The 26,791-nt window shown below is 48.4% G+C and overlaps 1 protein-coding gene across 3 annotated transcripts; it reads left to right on the top strand.

The window, feature by feature from the left end:
* The first annotated feature begins 978 nt into the window (after nucleotides 1–978).
* Nucleotides 979–26,450, top strand: ISL1 (ISL LIM homeobox 1). Of its 3 annotated transcripts, XR_009555281.1 has the most exons (7): nucleotides 979–1,072; nucleotides 2,221–2,410; nucleotides 6,520–6,779; nucleotides 11,959–12,245; nucleotides 15,654–15,821; nucleotides 17,822–17,943; nucleotides 25,803–25,915. XR_009555281.1 is itself a non-coding variant. In XM_060236016.1 (6 exons), the coding sequence occupies exons 1-6, from the start codon at nucleotides 1,045–1,047 to the stop codon at nucleotides 25,917–25,919; spliced, it is 1,047 nt and encodes a 348-aa protein (XP_060091999.1). In that variant the 5' UTR covers nucleotides 979–1,044; the 3' UTR covers nucleotides 25,920–26,450. The 3 variants fall into 3 exon arrangements, 2 of the variants coding, with proteins under 2 accessions (XP_060091999.1, XP_060091998.1); XM_060236016.1 differs by lacking the exon at nucleotides 17,822–17,943 and having other exon boundaries at nucleotides 11,962–12,245; nucleotides 25,803–26,450; XM_060236015.1 differs by lacking the exon at nucleotides 17,822–17,943 and having other exon boundaries at nucleotides 25,803–26,450.
* Nucleotides 26,451–26,791: the final 341 nt, after the last annotated feature.

Here is a 26,791-nt window from a genome sequence, read left to right as displayed (position 1 = left end):
ATTGCCCCCCTTTCGTGGCATCCTACAGATTGCATTTCTCTTTAATCCCTTCCCCCTCCTCCCGGGTCTCCCCCCCCCCACTCCCAACCCTGTTGAGAGTCGCCTGATCAATTTCTCCGGGTCGTGGCGGGGAGGGAGATTTCAGGAGGGGGGGGGTGGAGCGGGGAAGGAGGTGGAAGAGAAACGCTCGAAAGAAATCAACCTCTGATTTCTCCTTTGCAAGGAAAAAAAATGCACTTAAAAAAGAGAGAGAGAGAGAGAAAGGAGAATAGCCCAAGACAGCGGCCGGCTGTGTAATCCAATGAAGAGGGGAGGAGTATCCGAGCCCAGGATGCCTGGTGGGGGCCAAGAACCCCCCCGCCCGCCCCTAAGATTGGAGGAGGAGGAGGGGAGGCCGAGGGAATCAAAGGAGGAGTGGAAAAGTTGCCTCTGCTGCTGCTGCTGCGGCCCCGGCCCGGTCTTTCTGGCTGGGCGCAGGTTTCTGCAGCCTCCCCCCCTCCCTTTCTCTCCTCCCCCCCGCGCCAAGCGCGAGCTCCAGCCACCGAAATATGATAATCAGAACAGCTGCTTCTGTGTTCCGGGCCGGCCAATCGGAGGCGAGGAGGTTTGACGTCCCCGCGGCCGACGCCGACCAATGGCGAGCCGGCGGAGTTGGAGCAGAGAAGTTTGAGTAAGAGATAAGGAAGAGGCTGGCGGCCGCGGCGCGCGGAGTCCCACACCGTGCCGCGCTCGCTGGCTTGCCTTGGCTCGCCTCGCCCCGGGGGCGTGGGCTTGGGGCTCCCGGTCCGCACCGAGACGGAGACCGAGGAGGGGGAGATCGCCGATGGGATCCGGCCGGCTGGACTGCTGCTCCGAGCCCGCGAGCCACGCGGCGCCTTCCCCACCCTCCCCTTGACAGCATCTCTCTCGCTCTTCCTCTTCAAGAAGCAACAGCCTTGATTCTATTTTTTTTTTCTTTTTTCCCCTCTCCCCTTTTCCTTTGGGGGGGACGCGCCTTTGAAACCGTGCACCATTTCACTGTGGACAATATATCCTCTTGCGGATATGGGAGACATGGGAGACCCACCGAAAAGTAAGGAAGGAGAATTTTTTTCCCCTTTTCCCGGGGTTTATTCAATTATGACAGAATTGCTTGGAAAAATAAATCTCCCTAAATTCTAGCTCAGCTTGGGGAGACCGAGAAGGCAGGCGGCTTTTGCGCACACCCACCCCACCCCCCGCCAGCTTCTGGGGCTGGGGGGTCCCGCGACGGTTGCTTAGGTGTGAAAGGGGAGAAAAGAAGGGGGTGGGGGTAGGACGAAAGGGGATCGGGCATCAGAACTGGGCGGGGGGGGGGGGAATGGTCTCCCAGGAAGGGCAAACCGGCCCGTGCCAAGATATATTGGGAAGCAAGTCACCTTGCAAAAAGCACTGAGTTTCCCCCTTCAACGTGCTGAGGATCTCAGTAGGCTGGGCATCGCTTTCCACTGCCACTCTTTGACTGGGAAGAACCGTGCTCGAGCAATTGCTGTGGAAGGCGACGGGCTTTCCGTCCAAGCAAAGCGGCTTCGGTTCCAGCAGGAGCACGCTGCCTTCGCCTCTCCAGGGTGACCTGGGCGATAGACCGCTTGCTGGGACAAGCGCAACCGGCCCTCTGGCCGCAGCCAAGGAAATTGAGAAACCTGAATGAAACTGACAGATCGAGACCCGGAAGGTTCCCGGGTCAAATGGAAGCTTCGGCTTTTGCAATGCCTCCCTCGCGCCTCCCCCCCCCCCCCCTAGTCTTTTCAGATCAAAGTCTTGAGTTAGAAAACTAACAATAATAACGCGCAGGTTTCGACTCCCCCCCCCACGAAAAAAGAAATCAAAAGGGGGTGTTTAGATTGCGAGGAAGGCGTGTGAAATACGCACACTACGTTTATACCCATCTGCATTTGAATTTACGTTCCGCCTCCTTTCTAAATGAGGGAAACCTTTGATGGCACACTCCAATTACCATTCTAAATGCTGCTCTCTGTCCTTCTCTCTCTCTCTCGCACGCACCCACTCTCTCTCTCTTTTTCTCCTTCTCCACACCGCCTCCCCCCCCCACACACACACACAGCAACAACAACAACAGCAGCCAACGCGCTCCCAAAGATTACCAGCCCTACCGCGGGTGATCGACACTAATAAAGTGTGTTTATCACCGTAGGAGAGCAAACGGTTCGTCAATCATGTCTTGTATTATTTGCCTTTCAGAAAAACGCCTGATTTCCCTATGCGTCGGTTGCGGCAATCAAATCCACGATCAGTATATTCTGCGAGTTTCCCCGGATTTGGAATGGCACGCGGCGTGTTTGAAGTGCGCGGAATGTAATCAGTATTTGGACGAGACGTGTACGTGCTTTGTTAGGGACGGGAAAACCTACTGTAAAAGAGACTATATCAGGTAGGCGCCTTACCTTGTTTTCCCCTTCCCCCTCGCACTCTTTACTCTCTTGTGGTAGTTAGGCAAAAAATAATAATACTCAGGCTGGGGGGTGGGAAGAGGACCATCAAGGCTTCTGTATTGTGACTGCGTGTGGAGAATTTTGCATTATTTACAGCAGTAACAACCGCGATATTCGTTATTGTTATTGCATTTTCTTTGTTTTGGCTCCAAGTGGGAAGGACAACTGAAATGCATGAATTTCAGGGAAAGGCTCCCAAGGAAATATGAGTTGCGAATTGCGATTAGGGGGGTCAAACGTGTTCCAGGGAGTTCTGCATCTTCTTCCTTTGAACAGCCCAATCCAGTGTATGTTTACTCAAAAGTCTCACTGTGAGGTTTGCTCCTAGAGTGCTGTGCATGGGGTTACAGTTTGACCAGTGTATAGCTTCTGGTGGAATCAGTGAGGTCCTGGACTCCAGGGACGGGGAAGTCAGTCTTCCTCTTGGGCGCCCAGAATTTCGCCGAACCTTCCTTTTAGAGAAGGGCTGAGCGGGCACCTCTGCTCAAACGGGTTGCTGGAGGCGAGGTTTTTCAGTGGCCTCGACGAAGGTGTTCTATTGAAGCTTCTTTTCCCAGAATCGGGGAGCTGATCAGACTGTGCTGCTGGTTTTCGCCCCCCCCCCCCCCAAGGCCTAAAAGCAAACCATTGGGACAGAACTTCCACTGAAATCAGTAGGTCTGCCTTCCAAGTCTTCAAAACCTCTTAAAAACCTGGATTTAAAAGCGGCCTTATCTTAAAAGATCAGCGAGCTGGAAGAAAAGGAGTACAGGATTTATTTATTTATTTTTTTGGGGGGGAGAAAGGGTTGGGGAGGGGAGGTAACAACCGACTGGCGCTGACGCTGGATCGCAGCAGCCTTTCTTTCTCCCCCGACCCCGCCACCCTTCATCCCCATTTAACTCTAGTGAACGTCGGTGTAGCTGAAATCTAGTGGGTGGCCGGGCCCCAGGGCCTGCTGGCGGTACGGCCTCCCGGCTGGGTGTATATATGAGTTCATTTTTTTAAAAGGCTATATTACAGCAAAGGGGGTTGGAAGGTGGGCATTGGTCTCCCTGAAATAGGCCGTTCCCCGCGAAGAGACCCTTCCCAAGAAAAAGGAATAGCCCCCGCTTTGACCCTTCCTTAAATCCTTTAGGAAAAGGTTAAGGTTGTAGTATATTGTTAGTCGCAATACTTATTTAGGCTCTGCTTCCAGTAGGACTGTAAACTCAAAATAAGAGACTTTTTTTTTAAGGAGCCTGACATTTAATCTTTTTAAATATTAACCCTTTGGGCGCTCTCGGACGGCTTCGCCTTTTCTTATCTTATCTGTCTTGATGAATTGGACAGAGGAGATCAAATTGCCCCCTCATCTGTTGACGAACAATCGGTACATTTAGATAATGGAACGGCTTCCTTCCGAGCCTGGAAATCTGGGCGCTGATAAAAAATAATAATAATAGCACCATTGGCCGTTCCTGACATTCTAGCGAGGGGACCACCCCCCCCCCCGGTCTCTCTCTCTTTTTTTTTAACCGGGGGAGGAAGTGGAAAGAGGCGCTTTTATTTTCTTCCTGCAGGGAGGGAGGGGAGAGAGGATCGCAGCGGTGCTAGGCTACTGTGCAGTGTGGATTTGAACTCTGCCGAGCAGGGAGGGGGAAAGTTGAACAAACTCACCAACGAGGACACAATCCGCGGGGGCGATTTTCCGCGGTTAGATCTCCGCAAACGAATAGCCAGGGAACCATTCCATTCGGGTGTCCCTGGGCACGTTTGGGTGCATGTTTGGTTATGCTGCCCTAAAAAGGATCTCTCTCACACACGCAGCAAACCCCCGAGTCTTTGTAAATCACCCCGAGGAAACAGGGCAGCTCTCTTCGGAAGGGTCCTTGGAGGGAAAGGAATGGGCCTTTCCTCTGGAGGAGGCAAAAGTTGGTTTCTCCGAGGGGAAGCGCTGCCTTTGCAAAAGAGAAAATGCGGGGCGCCGGGGGTGGGAGCGTGTGTGTGTGCGGAGAGTCCTCGGAAAGTCATGCGGGGAGCGAAGAAGGAAATCCGCCTGCGTTTGTCCCAGAGAACCGGCGTCGCGCCGGCCTCCGTTTCCGAGCCGCGGGATCTCTTGGCGCAGCCGGTTTTTCCGAATCAAGAATCCATTTCGGCCGGAAGACTGCTCCAAAGGAGCGTTTGCGGAAGGGGAGAGGGCCTTCTCCACCCAAAAAAGAAAATATCTGGGAGACGCTGGGTGTTACTGCTTGTTTACTGACGGCTCCCTCCCCAGCTCCTTTCGACTTGATGATAGTCAGCTTACTCGCGAGTAAATCCAAGGGACAAGGGAGGCGTTTCTTTCCGAAAACATTTGCTTGAGATTCCCGTACTTGAGCCCCGATACTGAATCTACCGATTGGAAAGTAAACCTTAGTATTGATTTTTAGTGGCTTCCGTGTACATAAAGTTAGGTTACAGCCTGGCTTCACTGATTTCCATAGGACTTCTTGGCCCACGAGAATAGTGTTCGGATCGGGGTATCAGCGAGTTATTTGGCCCCGATTTGGCTGAAGATTGGAAGAGTTCTGTTGTTTGCGGTTGCCTCCGATATTTGCAGAAAAGCTGATAACGCAGGTCTTCATTCACTGACTTTAGTTAATTCCCCCCCTGCTCCCTTTTCAAAGGGAATACAGCCGTGTGTGTGTGTTTGTGTGTGTGTTTATGCCTAAATTGTGGATCGAAGCGAGAACCCAAAGTTTAGCCGAGAACACCCCCATCGTTGTAAGGATAGGATGATAAAGGAATGAAGCAGGCAGATCTCGATTTCTGTATCTCTCCGAACTTTTGTTTAGTGTTTCTCAATAGGAAACTCAATAGAACATTCGAAATTCGGCGGCGAATTTGGGGCTTGTTTATTTTTAATATAAAGTTGCCGCTGTCTCAAAGAAACCTTGCCATTCACGATCCATCTGTTCTGACCAATCCCGTGGGTGTTAGTAGAATAACTCTAGAGGAAATCGGGTGTGTCCAGCAGTTAAAGGGATTCAGCGGTTTCTGGAAAGGGGGTGATAACGAAGCGGAACTGATAACACCGTTGCGATTTCTTTGGTGGCCACGTGTCGAAGAGAAATTCTCTTCTGCAAAAAGCCTGCTCGCTTCAACCCCTGTGAACTTATCTTTGGGTGTACCGCGGTGAGCTCGCACAGGATTGCATAAACAAACATGCATCGGATTGGGCTGAAAGGCAGAGACGCCAAGAATGGCCAAGGAGTTTGTCATTGATGCAGACCCAGGGAGAAGGAGCACAGGCTCCAGTGCAAACACGGGATATCATGACTTGTAAGACTATTTACAAGGAAGTGCGCTAGAACACGGCGGCATTCTGTCACATCGGGAGATGATAGATAGATAGATAGATAGATAGATAGATAGATAGATAGATAGATAGATAGATAGATAGATAGATAGATAGATAGATAGATAGATAGATAGATAGATAGATAGATAGATAGATAGATAGATAGATAGAGATGCTGCTCCAGCTAGCCCGTGTCTATATTGTTAACCAAGGTAGCTGAGGAACTGCGGAAATCCTAGTTCCAGAATCCAGTCAATAGGGCAGATTCTCTCCCCTTCGTTTCCCTTTGCCTGGGCTAGAAAGAGGAAGGGAGGAGGAAAAGGGAACAAGTATGGGGACTGAAGGGGGAAGAGAGTCCTTTCCAAAACTGTTATGTCCGGATCCTCCTCCCTCCCCGCACCCCCCCCCCCCCCCCACTCTCTATCTATCCCTGGCCTGGGGTCCCAGAGTGTCAAGTACTCTTTGCAAAAGGGAGCTGGACGCCTTCGAAACCCCTTCGGATCCCGCCGGGTTTCCGAACTTCTGGCTCCGCTAAAGGTTGGTTTAATGAGCCGAAGAGCAGCAGTCAGATCAGCGCGCAGGCGAAGCCGAGCTGGGCCGGCGGGTCTCAGGCTGAGAGGCGGCTGGGGGGAAAGGCGCGCCGGGCTGGTTTCGAAGGGGCGGCCTGGAGTGAACTCTCTTCTCTCTCTCTCTCTCTGCTCTTTTCTCTCTCTCCTTCTCCTCCTGCGGCGGCGGGGCCCGGCTCAGGTTATACGGCATCAAGTGCGCCAAGTGCAACATCGGCTTCAGCAAGAACGACTTCGTCATGCGGGCCCGCTCCAAAGTGTACCACATCGAGTGCTTTCGCTGCGTGGCCTGCAGCCGCCAGCTCATCCCGGGCGACGAGTTCGCGCTGCGGGAGGACGGCCTCTTCTGCCGGGCGGACCACGACGTGGTGGAAAGGGCCAGCCTCGGCGCCGGCGATCCCCTCAGCCCCCTACACCCCGCCCGGCCTCTGCAGATGGCAGGTACTGCCCGGCCCCGGAGGGAGGGAGAGACGGAGGGATGGGGGGGGGCTTCAGCTTCCCGTACCCGGGGGGCCTGGGCGGGGTCGCGAGAGGGGGGTGGGGGGACACCTCGAGCTGTTCCCCCGGCAGTTAGATTTCTCCAGCGGTCAGAGACCAGATCTCCACTGTGGCAAAGAATAATGTAGGGGGTTAAAAACACTGTAAATACCCCCAAGGCCAGGATTTTAAGCAGTCCCCCCCCCCATCCTTTTGACTTCTGGGGAGGACAAGTAAAACCCGTGCCTCCGCAGAAATCGACTAGATCCAACAGGAATTAGATGACTCTGGATTGTGGCCTCTCCTTTAGGAGGTCTTAACTACAGAGATGGATAGGGAGGGCTTTATAAACGTGTGGACTTGCCTCTTCCATTTCAGTCACAGAGACCCGATTGCATGTAGGTTCGCCCTGAAGTAAATTTCACACTGCGTAAGGGGCCCTACTCCTGAGAAATCGCCTAGAATTGTAGCCCTAGACGGCCTTCATTTTGCTTGGATGTCGGTCCAGTACATATCAAGGGGAACTCCCCTTCTATCTAAGGCCTGCTTAGGGACTCGGTCCTTAAATACTCATTTTCCATAGATCTATCGGCTGGCAAAAATATTCTTACACCCTGAACCAAAAACCTTACCTGGATCTCAATCCTAGGCATGTTTACTCTGAAAGAAATCCCACTGACTTCAGGGAGATTTACTTCCCGGGAAGTGTAGGCCAAGAGCCTTGGCAAAACATTTGACTGAAATCAGAGGAAGTGAGCTAAGGTATTTGGGTCGAAGCTGCTAAATTGTATTAACTCCAATTGTAACCGCGTGAAATGTCTCTCTTAACCTACTGGGGTATTTCCTTCTGAGAAAACATATTTGGCAGTGAGTTAGGTATGTAGAGGTGCTTTCGGATCCTGAAGACTTGTAGAAATAATTCCACCTTGTGGAGTGGTCTTCTAGGAGCCCGGACCAACTGGGCACAGCCTTTTGAAACAGGGGCAACTGGGACTGGCTGAAATGTCCCAAGAGTGTGTGGTATAAAAGGGAGAGAGAGTCATGGCTGCATGTGCTTTATCCCTCAACGACCTCCGGAGAGGATGACTGAAATTTACCTGGAGGCTTAATAGAGACAGACACATTCTCACGTTTTGTGGGCGTGACTGTGTGCGCAAGGCTAAAAGCTATATGCCTTGAACTGCAGGTTTATCACCCAGATCATATATTTACTCATATCGAGCCTTGCAAGAAGTGGGGGTGGGGCGGCAGAGAAATTAGAGGCTGGTGTGGCCAGTCCTGCCTTTTTTCATTTCTGGGACCAAGGTGGTAGTCCGGTGCATGAGCACACGAGTGTACCCAGAGTGTTTAGGATCCCACCGCATATATGGGCTATTTTATCAGCCCGTTTCTAAAGGGAGGGAGGCGATCCCCTTTCAAAGACTGGAAAGTGGAAATAGAGGAGAAATCGGAAGGAAAGGATGAAGAGGCTTCCTTTCTCCGGCAGAGGCTCTGCTGCACTCGGTTTCCACGACGTTTTCAGAATTTTGGCCTAGTTTGAATTAAGCATGGGGAGAAAGGGGGTGTGTGGGGGGGGAAGGAGCAGATTTCCGAAAGGAGAGAGACTAATAACTACAGGCGAGCACTTCAAGCTGTAATTTAAAACTGTCAACAAGCTAATCTTCTGTAATTGGTCTTCAAAGGGATCCTTCCTTCTCCCCCATGGCCTTCTGTGATCTGGGTGAGAATTTCAGCGCGGGAACTTTGGAATCGACGCTAGGCATTCCCGCCACCCCCCCCCCCCCCCCCGTTATTTTGTCGCACCTTTCCAGCAACCTCTCAGTCCTCTCTCGGCTTAGGGTCCCCCTTCTCCCATCTCACAAGGATAAACAAGACAGGCTTGGAGCCCAGAGCCTCTAGCTCTTCTTAGGCCTGAGAATTCTGTCCTCATTCCGTCTGCTTTGGAAAGGGCAGTGGTGACGTCAGGGTATGCGCTCGGATTCCCAGTCCGAAATCTCCTCCACTGGTTTGAAATGATAGGTTTAGTTCCTGCAGAATCCCGAATTCCCCAGTGGAAGGAAAGCCTCCTGAATCCCTTCAGCAAGCCAACTTCTCCTTTCTCCAACACCGCCTCTGCAATCTATTGTACCCGTTCGAGGAGGCGGGTTTACTTCTGAGTAGACATGGTCACGATCCGACAGTGAAATGTCAGTGTTGTGCGCAGCTTTTACTTGCTGGCAACAATAGCAACCTAATAAGGGTGTGTGTGTGTGTGAAAAGGAAGACCAGGGAGCCCACGATGTTAAGCCCCTCCTGGGTTAATGCTTATTATACAACCGCATCAGTGTTTAAGCTGAGTTAGTGTGAGCTAGCTCACAGATTTTTAGCCTCCAGCTCACACTTTTTTTTGTCTTAGCTCAGGAAAAATGGCCCCAGAGCACACTAATTTATTCTGTAGCGCGCAACTTCAGTGCCTGCAGCTCACAAAGTAGAACTGTTGCTCGCGAGACTCTGGATCTTAGAGGGAACATGGATCCGCACCCCTTGATCCTAGACATATTTACTCAAAAGTAAATGCCATTCGTTTCAGCTGGGCTTGATAAAACTATGCAGATTGATAAAGTGGTGAAATCGGACACAGGCAGCTCCCCCCCCCTTCCCGTTGCTCTAATGCGAGACTTAGGGGTAGGTACCCCCAAGAAAAGTGGTGAACAGCAGGGCCAGGACTCTCCCAGCGAAATCAACACAAGAAGTGATGATAGCCACTAACTGCAATGGCTGCCGAACAGAATAATGGAATCCATGAGGGAGCTCCTGTGCCCAGAGCCAGCTGCGAGTCCACTGGCACCAAGATTCCCCCGGTATACGCTTTCCATTCAAAGTCCCCTTGCTCTTTGACTCTGGAAAACTTACATCCCGGGAACCTTGTTGGTCTCTACGGCTCTACTGGACTCCAATCTAACTGTTCTGTTGCAGACCGGCAATATGACTATGCTCTGAAACGATCTTCTGTGCTCCCGGACAGGGTTCTTGAAGACTGGTAGTAAGACTTGCCAGCATCAAAAGGTCTGGTCTCTCTCCAGGCCCCGCTTGGAGGCCTTTTAAGAACAGCTGGTTGGTGGACCGGATGAAGCTTTGGTCCAGCAAGGGGGTTCTGTTCTTCTTTATATGCGCACAAGCACAGCTCAGATTGCAGTCCAACACTCCGATCTCTGGCCTCCTCGAAAAATATCTCCCATTGCTCTTAAAAGGAACTTTCCTTCCAAGTAGGTTTAGGCTGAAAATAGTGTTCCCTCTAAGCTGAGTTAGTGTGAGCTAGCTCACAGTTTTTTAGCCTCTGGCTCATACATTTTTTTTCTTAGATCAGGAAAAATGGCCCCAGAGCAAACTGATTTATGCTGCAACTCACAACTTTAATGCCAGTAGCTCACAAAGTAGAAGTTTTGCTCTCCAGACTCCACCGCTTAAAGGAAGCATTGTCTGAAAGCCTTTGGGCACTTGGACAGCCCCTGCTAGCACGACCGGAAACTAAGCAGGGTTCGGGCTTGGCTAACATTTCAATGGGAGACCACCAAGGAAATCCAGGGTCTCCTGGCAGAGGCGGGCAGGGCGAACCTCGCCTCTAAACGTCTCTTGCCTTGAAAACCCTGTGGGGGCCTTCATAAGTCGGCTGTGACTTGATGGCACTTCACACCACCACCGATTCTCCTTTAATACGCTTGGACTTACTTCTGAGAAACTATAGGCAGGGTTGCTTTACAGTCAGTTGCTGGCATATTTTTGAGGGGCAACCAGAAAGAAAGAAAAGCAAGAAACCAGATAGGACCAAAGACAGATAGAAACTTAGTTCGGGTTTTCGCAACTCTAGTGTTTTGGTTTTGTCGGTAATATTTAGGATAGAACTCCCCCCCCCCTTCCTGCCTAGGTATGTCCCCGAAACAGTCTGTTCCTTGTAGGAAATTTGATTGAAACCCCCCCATCGCCTCATGTTTTAAGCAGGTTTTCTAAAATGTCATGAGCCCCGTGGCGCAGAGTGGTAAAGCTGCAGTACTGCAGTCAGAGCCCTCTGCTCACAATCTGAGTTCGATTCCAGCGGAAGCTGGTTCAGGTAGCCGGCTCGAGGTTGACTCAGCCTTCCATCCTTCCGAGGTCGGTAAAATGAGTACCCAGCTTGCTGGGGAGAAAGGGTAAGGACCGGGGAAGGCAATTGCAAACCACCCCGTAAAAAAGGTCTGCCATGAAAACGTTGCGAAAGCAGCGTCACCTTAGAGTCGGAAACGACTGGTGCTTGCACAGAGGAACTTCCCTTTCCTAAAATGTAGATTAGGAAAGAGGGAAGGAAGTGTGCGGAAGGACGTAGGGATGGAAAGGTTAGAGTTTAGAGCAACGGATGAGCGAAACTGAGGGAGAGTTTCGACTTAGACGGTGGGCATACTCGTGATTTTTTGGTTTGCACTGTGCCCATTCGCCTGGGCGGGGTAAGCGAGGGGTGGGGGAGAGATGGACCAGGTTCGATTCCCTTCCAGCTCTTTGAGGGAGGAAGTGGCGTCATCGACGGAGGGTGGACAGAGCTAGCCCACTCCCCTCTTCTTTCCAGACTACGTCTGGTGATCATTCCACGGGGGTGGGGGCTGCTAACTCAGTGGTGGACACATCTGCCTAGCATGCCGAAGGTCCCAGGCTGAGCCTCCAGCATCTCCAGCTAAAAAAGGGAGCAGATGTCGAAAGACCTCTACCTGAAAGCCTAAGAGAGCAGGCTGGACAATATCTACCCACCGTCTGGCTCACCGAAAGGCTGGAACCCAATGCGAACCCAGCTCCCAGAATCCTCAACGTGCAATTCGGACAGTTTGTTGGTTTGCTGAAGGAACTCCTCAGATGTGCGCCCTGGGGAGGGATCGCAGCAATCCCTTGCAAGTTAAATGAGCCCTATCCTAAGCAGTGGGAGTCCCTACCCAAAGGCCAGGGGGGGCTGCATAGATGCCTCCCAGTGAAGTGCGCCGCCTTTTGCTTTCAGGCGCTTTTACCCCGCGACCTTGATGCTGGCTGTCGGTTGGGCCTCCTCCAGGGAGCTGAAGACGTTGGGGGATCTTGCCTTCTTGCCCTTCCCCGCCACTGACAGGGCTCCTGCCCCTTCCTCCTCTCCCCTCCCCTTCCTTTACAGCAGAACCTATCTCCGCCAGGCAGCCGGCTCTCAGGCCGCACGTCCATAAGCAGCCGGAGAAGACCACCCGCGTGCGGACCGTCCTCAACGAGAAGCAGCTCCACACCTTGCGGACCTGCTACGCCGCCAACCCCAGGCCCGACGCCCTCATGAAAGAGCAGCTGGTGGAAATGACCGGCCTCAGTCCCCGGGTCATCAGGGTCTGGTTCCAGAACAAGCGCTGCAAGGACAAAAAACGGAGCATCATGATGAAGCAACTGCAACAGCAGCAGCCCAACGACAAGACCGTGAGTGGCTTCAGGCACCTCCTCCTCCTGGCCCTTAGGGGGCGCTCCTCCTAGCGGAGCCTTGCTTGCATTGCTTGGCGCACACCCTGGCATTAGGGTGGTTTTGTTTTTGTTTTTTGCAGGGGGGGGAGGGTTTGCCCGAAGGTTTCAGCCTTTGCCTTTGAGGTTTCAGCCGCCTGCTCACCTTTCAAGTGGGCGTGTGACGGATTTGCTGGCAACGATGCCACGAGCGCGAGGGAGTGCCCATCAATGGCGCTTTCGGCTCAGACAGAGGGGAGGGGAGGCAGGTTGGGTGCCACCCAGGAAGTTAGCCACTCCTGCGCTTTTCACCGCAGTCTGTCAAGCAGGATCGAGGCTCACCGGGCAAAGCCTCACCTGCGGAACCCTTGTTCCTGGCAGCGATGAAAAGCGCCAAGCAGCCACCCTGCCAGGGAGGGGAAGGGGGGGGGGTCTCCTACTAGCGAACGAGGCGAAGGGCTGTTTCTAGGTTTTGCTTGCAAGGTTTGTAGGGGACTAAGAGAAGTTCATCGCTGCCTACTTCTTTCTGGCTAAAGACAGCGGGCTCCTTCCCCGGGAGGTGGTCGTCACTTCGTCCAGCAGTGACGACCACCTCCCGGGGCATACTGAGACCCCAATCCTCCAGCCATTTCTCTGGCGAGCAAGTCCTGCTGCGAAGAGTATGGGTCTCTTCTAGAATCTCTGGTTTTATGCATTTCATCTCCTAGGTTCTAACGATCTTCCTTTAAGAGACGCGGCTGCGGCTGCAGGAGAAAACAGGAAAATAAGGGGGGGGGGAGAGAGAATGGCAGATTATGCGTATAAGGGGAGGGGGGCTCACTAAAACACGTCTCTCCTGGAGTCACACTGCAGTAAAGCTAGTTTAAGAAACAGAGCCGAAGCCAGTGAGTTTAAGAAGTGTCCCGAAATCCATGGCACTTCTCTCATCTTGGATACCAGCTCCACTTCATAGTGGAACGCTGGCTCTCAGCTATGAACTCTAATAGGGGAGGCACTTTTAAAGAAAAAGAGTAGCGATTGTCATGGATTCATACTTGAAAGTAATTCCCACCCCCCGCTGAGATCAGTGGAACTTCATGCCCTGTGTCTAACGTCCAGTCTTAGCAGTCTGGCCAGTAAGTCCCCTGAATATTGTGGCATTTACGCGCCAGTCAATTTGCACAAGATCGCAGCCTTAGGGGAGCTACGTCCTGTTTTGACCTGGTTCCACTCGATGTCAGCAAGGCGCCAAGGAGCCCGGTTTGACGCCCGCGGGAGCCCCCCGATTCTTCCGTCGCAACGGAAGCCGCCATCTAAAGCTGCAGCCACTTTGGAGATAGCTGAAAGCCCTTTACTTCGGAGTGAATCCCGAAACGGAAGGGGGGGGGGTGTTTGGCCAGCAAACACTGGGGCCTCGGACGGCGCCTTGCCCTGGAAATCAGGCGACCTTCACGGCTTTCAGCGAAGCCCGCGAGAAAAGTTGTTAGGTCTGGCTGCGACGGCGCTGCTGGCGTCTGGGGGACCCGATTTTAGCCGCCCTTGCTTCACCCCCACCCCTTTCCTCTCCTCTGCAGTCGCGTAGGAAGCAGTTTGCTGGGCTCAGTACATAAATCTGGAGGAGGAAGGAAACCACTGCCGGCTGCCCACCTCGTGCAGTGGCATTTAAAAAGGTTTGGTTGTGCCAAGGTGGGATGTGCTGCGTACACCTCCGTTGCAAGTCGCTCAATGGCCTAAGTGTGGGAGCTGTTTAGGGTGGCGCCGCCACCCTTTCAAAACACCCGAAGAGTTTGTGTTTAAAGAGAGGCATTTTAAAGTGTCTTTCTGCTGGCCAGAACGACAATCCGCCGCCCCCCCGCCCCCCCCCCCCCGAAGCCTTGTATAAGTGGGTTGACAGTGAAGTCCGATCCCAAATGCATTTTCTTGAAAGTAAATTCCACGGAGACTCTTGGTGTTCCTTCAGTGTCAAGGCAATGTCAGCGACTTGAAGAGGGCCGAGCCCCCCCCCCCCCTCCCTATCCTTATATGTACAAGCTAGTCTGGTGGGAGTCCCGGGATCGAACCCCGCTTAGTCCTCTCAAAGTCAACAGAACTAAATCGGTTGGCACCTCAGCGCTTTGGGTTAACAGCAACCCACCCCCCACCCCGGGGGCGTGACAGTCGTGATGGTATGCGGGACTTTGGAGGAGGGAGTCAGCGGCCAACCCCAGTGCGTGTTTCCTCGGAAGTAAAAATCCCGCTGTGTAAATGGCGCTTGTGCCCAAATAAGGTCCGGCTGAAGATTCAGAAAGCTCTTTCTCCCAGCAGCCTTCCAGAAAGTCTAAACTCCAGTGTAGCTTGAAAGCCTCGATGGGTTGCCTGCTAAGACTCGAGAGTCCCGGTCCCTCAACACCCTCCCGCCGTGGCTTTTGCCATCAGTGAGTCTTTAGATGCGAGAGAACAGAACAGAGGGCGGGGGGGGGGGAGTGCTGGTCACCTCCCCAGGCGAAGGAAATGTAACCTGTAACGCCCAGGCGACTTACTGCAAGAGAAGAGCCACCCATTGTTGTGCCTGTAGTTCACCATTTCGGATCTTCTGCTTTTACCACCTTACTCCAAAATAGATCTTACTGTCCAGCCCTTCAGGGGAGAGGAGTCAGGATCATAAACTTTTAAAAAAATGGTAAACCCGTTTTAATGGAAGTAATTTAATTCCATCACCAACACCCCACCCTCGCCAAGTTCCCCTGAAACCAAGGGGTCTGCTCAGCAGCAGTTACCGCCAATGTTCCCTCTAAGCTGAGATAGTGTGAGCTAACTCACAGTTTTTTAGCCTCCAGCTCACACGATTTTGTCTTAGCTCAGGAAAAATGTCTCCAGAGCAAACAACTTCAAGGCCAGTAGGCAGCTCACAAACTAGAATTTCCGCTCACGAGGCTGCACAGCTTAGAGGGAGCATTGGTTACCACCCATCAGGACAAAGTCTTTCTGCTCCTAACTATGTTCACTCCAAAAAACCCCAATAGTTTTGTTGTTCCTTTTCGCAGGGTTTACGGGGGGGGGGGCTGCTAATCGAGGACAGGGGATCGCAGCCTTGACCCCCCCCCGCCCCACTTTTCAGCTCGATTGGCCGGCAGCCGGCCGCGAGCCTCAGGGGTCTGCGGCCCCCCTAGGCTAAGATCGCGACTCATTGCCCCCTTGGCTGGACTGGGGCGCCGCGTGTCTGGAACCGAGCTCTCGCCCGGGGTGCCTTTCAGCCACGGAGGGAGCCTTTGGGACAACAGAGCGAGGGAGCGAGAGAAAGAAAGAAAAGGGCCCAGATTAGCCGAGTCAATAAAGGCGGCCCGTTTGAGAAGGGCCGGCAGAGAAGGGTGTTGACTGCCGCCGCCGTCTCGCTCGCTCGCTCGTTCACTTGCGCCGCCTCGTTCTCCGCAGAACATCCAGGGGATGACGGGCACTCCGATGGTGGCGGCGAGCCCCGAGAGGCACGACGGGGGCTTGCAGGCCAACCCGGTGGAGGTGCAGAGTTACCAGCCCCCCTGGAAAGTCCTCAGCGACTTCGCCTTGCAGAGTGACATCGATCAGCCGGCTTTTCAGCAACTCGTGAGTGTCCTCAATGGCCCCAGTGGGTGGCCGGGCTGGAAAGGGCGGGGGCGGCTGGGGGGCGGCGGCGCGCTGGCGGGTCCTGCAGAGGAGGGTTGGAGGACCCCCGGTTAGACCCCCCCTCCTCCAGCCCCCCTCGCACCCGGAGCTTCCCCACCAGCGCTTTCTGCCTAGAAGGAAGGCATCTCTGTGGGGGGTGGAGGTGGGTGAGATGGACGTCCTGCGTTTGGGAAGACGCCGCTCTCTTTTTCGACAGCCTGGCAAACTCCCATATATAAGTTTCCCCCAGATTCCCTACACGGAACCGATTTTCCCGTCGGGATGGGGAAAGACACAACAGGCACGTGACAGGATGCTAGCTCTGGATGCGAGACACAAATATAGCCATCTGTGCGATGAAAGCATTTTTTTTTTAAAAAAAGTTCTGTGCTTAGATGTTCATTTTATAACAAGGATTCAAATTAGAAGATCGCCGCCCCCCCCAAAACAAACAAAAAAAACATTTTAAAATTTTTATAAACCTTAAAGAAAACAAAAACCCAGCTGTTTTTTTTTCTATTTTAAACTAACACAGAAAGGAAGAAGAAAAGTGGGAGCCAAGGTTATGTCCATTAATTAGCTAGCTGGATTAATGTTTTAAAAACCCTTTGATCCACTGAAGTTATGGTGAACATTAATTTATATACCTATAAAAACTCTAGAATGAAAAGGCACCCTCCCTTTTTTTGCTCACTCTGAAGAGAATGCCTTCTATGAGATGCTTGCATTATCACCTAAAAGCCCCCTTCACGGTTATTTTTCTTACCCATATGCAGGGCTTTATTTTGTAGCAGGAACTCCCTTGCATATTAGGCCACACCCCCTGATGTAGCCAATCCTCCAAGAGCTTACAGGGCTCTTAGTACAGGGCCTACTGTACGCTCCAGGAGGATTGGCTACATTAAGGGGTGTGTGGCCTAATATGCAAAGGAATTCCTGCTACAAAAAAAGCCTTGCCCATATGTATATCTGTGCAGATTTAGGAGGCAATCCTAAACAGGTCTACTTTAAAATTAGTCTGTTATACCATGGGGTTTGCCACTCCCCACCCCCTTCCCGAAAGTACCTATCAGACTGCAACCTCAATTGATCAAAATCCATGGAAAGATCTGCTTGGATTCCTATAACTGATTGAAAACCAGAATTCTTCCTAATAATTTCTATAACTCTTCCATACTTGGCTGCAATTCTCAGCAAGGCTTGTCTGCCACTGAGTCAAGTGGGATTTAAAGCACAAAATGCTTTTAAATTCTGAGAAAGTTGGGGGGGGGGGTTATCCTCCTGTTCACCCTTTGAAAGAAGGTAGAGCTCCACCAAAGGCTTTCCCAGCTTGATTTGTGACCTAGAGACAATAGAATGTGGGCTTCCTGTGGCCAAGCCCGGCAACTGAACTTCTGCCTCCCTCTCTAAGTTTATGCCTGAGAACTATTTGAGATATCCAGGATATCCAGATTGTTATCACTGTGTTAATTCAACCAACCAATCCAGTCGTGCCCCAACATGACACATGGATTGCACTGTCCAAACTGTTGACTTGGAGTACATGGTGGTCTGGCTCCAATCAAGGTCCCCCTCTGTCCAGAGAATTTTTAACAAATGCATTCCTGAATACGCCCAAATGTATCCAATATTACATAAAACCTACCCCTATTTTTCATCCCATGCACACATTTTGCATATGTACATTACATTGTTGTGTTGTAATGTTGGCCTTGGGACAGTGTTCAAATGTATAATTTAGCTCCGTTGTCTACATCTTTTTTTTAAAATACTGTACTTTTTAGTACATATTTCTAAACTTCCATTGCTAAATAGATTTTTTTTTTTAAAAAAAATGTGATTTATAGAGTTACATGCAAATACTACATAGTATTTAATGGGCTAGCTTCCTCCCAAAAAGCTAACAGGAATTTACCAATCAATTCTGTTCTTAACTCCCTTATGCCTACATCATTTGGCAGCTCATATGGGACCATATCATCTGCAATACTTAGGCCCAACCAGGTGATTTAAGGACAGAAGTTCAACCTTAACTCAATTTCCTGGCCTAAGTGTGTTTAAACCAGATCTTTAAAATAATAAGGTATGTTATGTATGGTTTTTCAGTGATTAACATTTTTAATAGCAATGACAGAACATCAAGTGAAAGTTGTTTCCCAAATGTAGCAGGATAAAGGGGTTTGGAAAAGAACAAAAACTATCTTCATTTTGATAATGTTGGCTGTTTCTCATTTAATTTAATTTAATTTAAAATTGGTATTCTCATTACATAATGTCACTTGATAACTTGGTTCATTGCAACTGTAGTCCTAAGAATGATTACTAGGAGTAAAGTTGTACTGAATTTAATAGAACGTACTTCTGATTAAACATGTTTGTCATCCCAAGCCATTTGGGTGTATTATGAAGAACATTCAAATGGTACCTTCATGGTGGTAAAGCATCATCAATTCAGCTATATATCATTTATGTCCTTCAGTGTTATTTCCAAGTCACCTATGGTGGATGCCCTAACAACTATTGGTAGGACTGGCCCTGTATGTTTGGGAATGTTTTGTTAGTTGGCCAACTTTATCCTACATGCTGCATGTCACTCAGGTAGAATGATCATACTCCATGGTCTTTCAGTGCCGCTTTTAACTATGACTTTGGATAGATGAGGAAGCGAGTCTAAGAAATATATGACTAATGGTTTTAGGGTGAGATGTAGGAAGTGCCTTCAAGTCACAGCTGACTCATGGTGACCCTGTAGAATTTTAAAGCCAAAAGACATTTGGTGGCGGTTTGCTATTGTCTACAACTTCCATGGTAGTCTCCCAGGGCTCTGCTTAGCATCCAAGATCTGACAAGATTGGTCCATCCAGGTTAGGGCAAAGATGAGATATGCCCTTTTTTTTTGTCAGAATTAACAAAGCATGATAGCAAAGGCAAAAGTGGGGTGCAAATTTCATGTGTGATGATGTCTTAGATGAATTGCAGTCAATTTTCTAGGGAGGATTATTGGGGTGGGGTGGGTACTAGTCATACCTAACTGGGCCATCCAAACAAGTCATTAAGCAGTTTGGGGCATAGGGCTGTCAAAGAAGCCCTGCATGATTCAAGAGGTGACCATGATCTCTTGTGTTGCTGCAGAGGATACTGGGGCCCAGCTTGGTTGTAGCATTGCAATGGATGGTAGGATGTCCTTTTGGATCAGGCACTCCAGATGCTTTAAGGTGTGAAATATCTTGGGCTGATCCTGATACCAGCGACCCATTGTTCTCTTCTTCTCACTGGGAAACATTTGGCCTAATGTAGACTAGAGACAGGTGTTTTGTTTATTGGCTTATTTTTAAGAACAGAAGGCAAAACAGAAGTAGACTTTTAGTGAATACACTCATCCTTCATGTGATCTCTGACTAATAGCTTTTGCTATGTTGTTGTTTAAAAAAATCCAAAAACCCTGCAGAATCTGTTTGACAAAGAGACCATGAGTGACAAAAGAAATATGGGAAGTGATTTCTCCCCTCTGAAGTCACTTTTGTCTCTTGGGAACTATAGTCTCTTCCCAGCCTTCTCCTGGAATGAATCACTTTTCCCCGGATCCAGTAACTCCTTTTCAAACCGTATCTGCCTGTAAGGAATTTTTTAGTTCAATTCAGTAGAGGAGATGGCTCTGCTGTGTGCTAAGAGATGCATGCTTTGAACATTCCTTGTCACCGAAATGTATAGGGAAGCCTATTCATAAACTGGCAGGATGCGCACAAAACACTCAGGGGCCTGGCACAGAAAGAAGTTCCTTCGATCTCAATGGAACTTAAAACTCAAGTGTGTGCTTAGCATTGGCATGCAAGGCTGTCCACTCCTGCAACCCACCTGAGACCATCTGCAACCCACCTAGAAGCATTACCAAAGAGGCCTGATCTTATAAAGCAAACACCACAACAAAGATCACATTTTACTGTGGTCTGGATTACAAGCAATAGGGGGAAACCGTGAACAATAGGAAAATGTTGCATTGTTCGCAGCCCACCTGAGCCAATGTGTGAAGCAGGAGAGGGGCCATGACTTAGTGGAGAGCATCTGCTTTGCACGCAGAGTGACCCAGCACCTTCAGTTAGAAGAAGCAGGTAGCAGGCAATGTGGAATACCTGAGACACTGGAGAGTGGCTGCCAATACTAGTTAGTCAATACTAGCTACAGTACTCTGTATAAGACAGCTTCATGTGTGGGCACTTAACAGTTAATGTGATACGCATCACACATGCGTACATTTGATGCTATATAAAGTTATTCAGAATTAAATCTGAGAGGACTTAGAAACGTGCAGAAGATCACAACCTTAGTTGGAAATGATAAAACATATTACAAGTAACACTGGCATCCGTGGGATTTAATTCTAAAGATGGTATTCAGGTCCAGGACGTTAACTTTGGAAGAAAATCTGAAACCAAAGCAAGGCCCTGGTTAGTACTTGGATGAGAGATCAGGAACAAACCAGGCAGATCCTGGTCTTGAGACTGTAACAAACTATGAAAATGAATGAACCAGACAGATCTTTCTACAAACCTGGGGAAGGGAGGAAGCTCCAGGTTTGCAGAAAAACCTAAAAATAAATAAATATGGGGTTAAAAGAAACAAAATGGTAAAAAGGAGCACCTGCAGTTTTAAGAAATGGAAGTCCTTAGTGGCCATTGCTAAATAACTGCAGCATTCTGGGTTTGGGGTTTGCCAATAAAAGATGGGGAGGGAGCAAGGCCCTTTCCAGGATTGCTTTTTTCTGCAAACCTGGAGCATCCTCCCTTCCCCAGGTTTGCAGAAAAACCTAAAAATAAATAAATATGGGGTTAAAAGAAACAAAATGGTAAAAAGGAGCACCTGCAGTTTTAAGAAATGGAAGTCCTTAGTGGCCATTGCTAAATAACTGCAGCATTCTGGGTTTGGGGTTTGCCAATAAAAGATGGGGAGGGAGCAAGGCCCTTTCCAGGATTGCTTTGGATTTTCAGGCAGAACTCAGTCCATTTCTGCACTAGACCTTTAATCCTGGTTCATCCTGCCCCAAACTGATTTTCTACAATAGAATCATAGAACCATACATTCATAGAGCTGGTTTCTATGATTCCATTATTGAAGTGTAGAATGTCAGTTTGGAGACAGGGCAGCAACCTCTGGATGGCTTGATACAGTCTGATTTGCTTGACTCACCTAGGTCTGGCTGCTTGCCTATGAAAGCCAGTGAGGTGTAGTAGTCAGAGCTTCAGAGCAGGGGCTGGGAGTCCCAGGTCCAATCATCCATCTGTCATGGAAGATCACTAGGTGATGGTATGTCAGTCACATACTTTCTGCCTATCTAACTCACAGAGGCTAAAAAGGCAGAATGGAGAATTATGCAAGCTGCTTTGGTTCCCACTGTGGAGAAAGGCAAGCTATAAAATAAGTAAATAAATAATAATATAGCTGAAGATGGGAGGCAGATATATGGTAGGTTGATGAACTGCTGAGGAGAGAATGAGGAAGGAAAGAGAAAAGGGTGTGGGGTTTGTCAGGAGGAGGGAAAGGGAAAATAATGTGGGAAAGTGAGGTGCCTTCCCACAAGCCCTTAAGTCCCTACTATGCAAGTGGCCTTGGCCCAGTGGCCAGCACCACACAACTATGCACTAGCTTTCCTAGGCAGAGGCAGGTAGGGGGAGAGAAAGCTGAAGACAGACGGGCAGGTTAAGGGAGGAGAGAAGTAATCAGGAAAGGGGTAGGAGGGCTTTGGGGCCTTTCAGGGAAAGAGGAAATAGGGGAGGAGAAAATGAGATACCCCTACAAGTCCTTAGGAAGTCCTACTTGTAATTTGCTATAGTCTTAATTTACAATGTTTTGGATTCAACTAGCTTCTCTAGTGATGAAAAGTGGACCACCCAAGTGGTCCTGTGGGTCATAGGACCTTCCTAAATGAAAATTAGGTGGGTCAAAAGCTACAGTAATAAAGAGAATTAGGAGATATTGCAACATGTTGACCAGAATGTTCATCTGAAATGTAAAAATTGGGATTATTCATCTATTTGCAATACCATGTTTAACAAAATCCCATACAATAATTCTAGAATAAGATGTTGTCTTGTGTGAATTACATGCAGCATGCTAATAGGCATTTTTTTCAGAATTGTTCCCACTGTGCTCAATCATACTTCTCTTTTTCCCCTGTCGAGTCACAGCTGATTTACAGAGACCCCCATGGGATTTTTCAAGGCAAGAGATGTTCAGAGGTGGTTTGCCATTGCCTGCCTCTGCATATCAATTCTGGATGTCTTTGGTGGTCTCCCATCCAAATACTAACCAGGGTTGACCCTGCTTAGCTTCTGAGATCTGATGAGATAGGACTAGGGCTTTCAAGGTCTGGGTAATCACACTACCTTGCCTATAAATTAACTCAGGGTTACATCCCTAGAGAAATATCCATTGGTCTTGACCTAGACAAGGATGAGTATGGAGGACACACTACTCATGGTTTCAAAGACCTGTCAGAGGTGGAGTATAAAAGTTTCTCTCAGATCCTCAACTAAACAAAATAATGGTTTAGGGCCAACTCTTGTTCCCATCTGCCAGTGCTTTCCCACTACCAGACTGGATACTGTTACTCATATTACTGGTCACCAGTTAGATGGTTGGCTTGTATTGGGGGAGAAATTTCAACTGTCTCTCCTTCTTGCACCAACTAAACACTGGGGGGCAGGGGCTACATCAATAAGTTCCTTTTAGCTCTTTTTTAAAGCTGATTTTTAAGAACATAAGAAGAACTCTGCTGGATCAGACCAGTGGTCCAGCATCCTGTCTCACACAGTGTCCAGTCAGTTCCTCTGGACAGCCAACAACTGGAGATAGAGGCTGAGGTCTTCCTTTAATGTTGTTTCCTGCCTCTGGAATTCAGAGGATTAGTACCCCTCAGTCACCATGGCTAGTAGCCATTGACACACTTATCCTACATGAATGTATCTAATTGCCCTTTAGAACTCTTTATTCCTGTGGCCGTACCTACATCCTCTGCCAGTGAATTCCACATTTTAATCACTTTGTATAAAGTAGCATTTCTTTTTGTCCATCCTGAATCTACTGCTCAATGAGTGCTCAACAGCTTTGTTGGATGCCCTTGAGTTCTAGTATTTTGGGAGAAGGAGAAAAATTTCTCTCTATCAACTCTCTCCACCCCACACATAATTTTACAAACCTTAATACTAATAATAAAAATTTATTTATATCCCACCCTCCCCGCCGAAGCGGGCTCAGGGTGGCTAACAACATATTCATATAATTATAGGAACCTTAATCATGTCCCTCCTTTAGTCATCTCTTTTCTATTCAAACTGGCAGAAACTAGCATCAGAATGCCACCATTGCTGCCAGATCAATTCAAATTATGAATTTTAAATACATTAACTGGTTTAAAGTTTTCATTGTTAAATTTAAAATTTTTATATTTATTACTGTATATGTATGAAATGTTGTTAGCCGCCCTGAGCCTGCCTAGGCGGGGAGGGCGGGATACAAATAAAATTTTACTTACTTTTCTAAACTAAAAAGTCCCAGGCTCTTCAGCCTTTCCTCATAGGGAGGGTGCTCCAACTCTCCTCTGTACTTTTTCCAGCTTTGTAATGTCTAGTTTGAGACACAGAGACCAGAACTGTACACAGTATTCTAAATGAAGCCACACTATAGATCTATACAGAGGCATTACAATACTGCCTGTTTTATTATCAATCCCTTTCCTAATAATTTGCATTTTTTTTTACTGCTGCAGCACACTGGGTTGACACATTAATTGAGCTATATGTACCCAAGATCTTTCCCCCTCTCAATCTTAGCAAGTTCAGTCCCCATTAGCCTATACTTGAAGTTGGGATGTTTTGTCCCAGTGTGCATTTCCTTACACTTACCGACATTGAACTTCATTTGCCACATTGTCACCCAGTTTGTGGAGGTCCTCTTGGAGTTCTCCACAATCAACCTTGTGTTTTTACCATCCTGAATAATTTTGTGTCCTCTGAAAACTTGGCCATTATACTACTCAAAGCTAATTCTAGATCATTTATGAATAAGTTAATATTTTCTGCTTAATCAGCCATTTGGTCAGTGAAGCCTAGTGTTGTGTACTTTGGCTCTCCAAGGTTTAGGACAGGGGTGGCCAAACTTGCTTAATGTAAGAGTCATATAGAATAAACATCATATTTTTGAGAGCCATAAGACATGAATGTCAGATGATTGAGAGCCATAAAGAAGGGAGGGAGGGTGGCAAATAGACGAGGGAGAGAGAGGTGGAAAGAAAGCAATGTTATCTTTAAATACATTCTCCAAGCCACTGGCTTGCTTGCCTTGGAGAAGTGATTTAAAGAGGGAAATGTGACTCCTGAAGCCCCTACCGCCCCATCATCTGACATCATCCAAGTCAGATGATGGGGCGGTAGGGGCTTCAGGAGCCACACAATATGTGTGAAAGAGCCACATGTGGCTCCCAAGCCACAGTTTGGCCACCCTTGGTTTAGGAGATCTGTCAGAGTCCTGCTGTCTAGATCCTTTCCCCTGGAGATGCTGGATACAGAACATCAGAATGTATGTAACCATAAATAATTATAAATCCTCATATGGAAGATGCTAAAAATCTGTTACTTACCACGACTGCTGCTGGATTGTGGGAATGTTCTCCATAGTAATGCCAGCACATCTTCCTGGAGACATCATCTTCTATGATGAGTTCTCAGTGGATTGGGGTGAATCCATTAAAAAGGGGTTGTTCTTTAACTGTTCTCTGTTGTGTTCTATTGAAACATGCCTTACGTATACTATTGAATTTAAGCAACAAACATAGCAAGCTTTTGATAGATAGGCTAAACTTTGCTGTTAAGTTTTTGGATTTTACAATCACACCTGATTGTGAAAAGCTCCCTTCAGACATGTCTTCATGAAGCCATCTTAGGCAAGCTGCTGTTCTCTCTGCAATGTGGTGGTAATGATACCAGCCTGCTTTACAGGGTTGTTGTATCTTTGTTATAATGAATGTGAAGTGCTCTGGATAGTCCAAAAATTACTATATACGATATATTACCAGCCACCAAATTTGTACTCCACAAAATCCAAGGCTGTTTCCCTTCAGAATGCGTTGATTTTCAAGGTGTTGGATTCATCCATTGTTGTATCTCCATGTGTTATTATTGCAAAATGTAATGGATCAATGATGGCCAGGGTCTAGTCCCATCTGTTCAGAGGGATTGTAGACTCATATTTTTCAAACAGAAACTCACAGTGCTTCATGGCAAATTGCTCTTGAAATGGAGAGCAAGCTAGGCATGACACCAGAAATCTCTGAACAGTTCTTTTGTTAATTTTTTGTTTCATTTTTGAAATGGTAGCTATGGGAACAATGGACTGTGACTGTTAACCCTTTGTGTTCTTTGGCCTCTCAGAGGAAATGTGTGGGAATCATTTTTTTTGGGAGGGGGAGTCCTTTGGGCAGATGGCAAAGGAGCAGTGATTTCAATCAGGGCAATAACTAATTCAACTCTCCCAGGCCATATCCCTAATTTAACAACACCCTCCCCCAGTGCATGCTCCTTAAAAACACAGCAGGAGACCACAACTGGTGGGCACAGTTGTGGTATGAGAGAAGGGACACTATGTTGACAATCAAAAAGAGTTCTTTGGATTTTGTCTAATGTCTAGTCCTCCCCACAAATTAGGAATGTTCTACTTAGATCTTTCAACACTGATCTTTTTGCACTGTGATGTAATTCTTTGAAATTGTGACAGTCTACAATCAACACCAAAGTTTAAGAAGGATGATATAACAGTGCTTCTAAATAGTAAGACTAGATTTTAGCGGTAGATTTTATATACATCATAAGCCAGAGAACAATGAATCCATTTCTTTTTCTTTCTTGTAAATGCTTTTTTTTCTCTTTCTCTTTTAAAAAAAATGTTTGGCAGGTTAATTTTTCAGAAGGAGGCCCAGGCTCCAATTCCACCGGAAGTGAGGTAGCGTCCATGTCCTCTCAGCTCCCGGATACACCCAACAGCATGGTAGCCAGTCCTATTGAGGCATGAGGAACAATTCCTTGCGATGTTGTGGTCCTTAAGTCTTTTCGCCCCCTGCTGGAGAGAGTGGGAAAGCTACCACGTTTGGGGACTCGAGAAAAAAAATGTTTAGAAAAAGAAAGAATGAAAAAAAATATTTAATACAACCTTGTTCATGAACCTAAGCAAAGACAACTCCATGAACTGTCTGGGGAGTTTTTTGTTTTTATTTTTTTTCCTTTTGCAATGATAAGGTAGCAACACTGTGAAGACAATCATGGGATCTTACTAGAATAATATTCAAAGAGCAAAGGAAAATGCTTTTTTAAAAAAGAAAAAATACCCAAGCAAAAGGATCGGAGGAGGATCAAGGAAAAAAACAAACAGACAGACGTTTGAAAAACGTGCAAGATCCACTCCCGAAGATCTCCCACCTTTCCCCAGCTGGTTTCCTTCAATGACTGCACATCCTCGAGAGAAAGCCTTGTTTCCATCCTTAACCCCCTCGGTGCTGTTTGTCAGCTGGCCTTTCCCCTTGCCAAAAACAAAACATATTAGGGAGGAAAGAAAAAAAAACACGTTGGAAAGGAGTTCTTATAGGTTGCTTCCCCCGAGATCAAGAAAGGACAATCCGTAGCCCCTCCAGACGAACGAGCCATTGAAAGGAGGAGGAGCTGCGAGTGGTTTGAAAAATTCTGTGTTTTTTGTTTTGGGGTTTTTGTTTTTTTGTTTTGTTTAAATCCCAGTTGACTTTAACCAGGGAGGGGGTTGTGGTCTCCAATAGCATGTACTGTAGCTTCTTCCTCCTCCCCTCCTTTTTGGGGTGAGGTGGTTGATTGAGATCCGTCCTCTGTCCCGAAGGGGGGGGGTTCGAGGGGGGTTGTTATTGTTAAAGGAGGAAA

Source organism: Heteronotia binoei, chromosome 4, assembly GCF_032191835.1.
Source record: "Heteronotia binoei isolate CCM8104 ecotype False Entrance Well chromosome 4, APGP_CSIRO_Hbin_v1, whole genome shotgun sequence".
NCBI classification, from domain to species: Eukaryota; Metazoa; Chordata; class Lepidosauria; order Squamata; family Gekkonidae; genus Heteronotia; species Heteronotia binoei.
The sequence above is the reverse complement of the archived record's forward strand: the minus strand, read 5'-3'. Positions and strand labels throughout refer to the sequence as shown.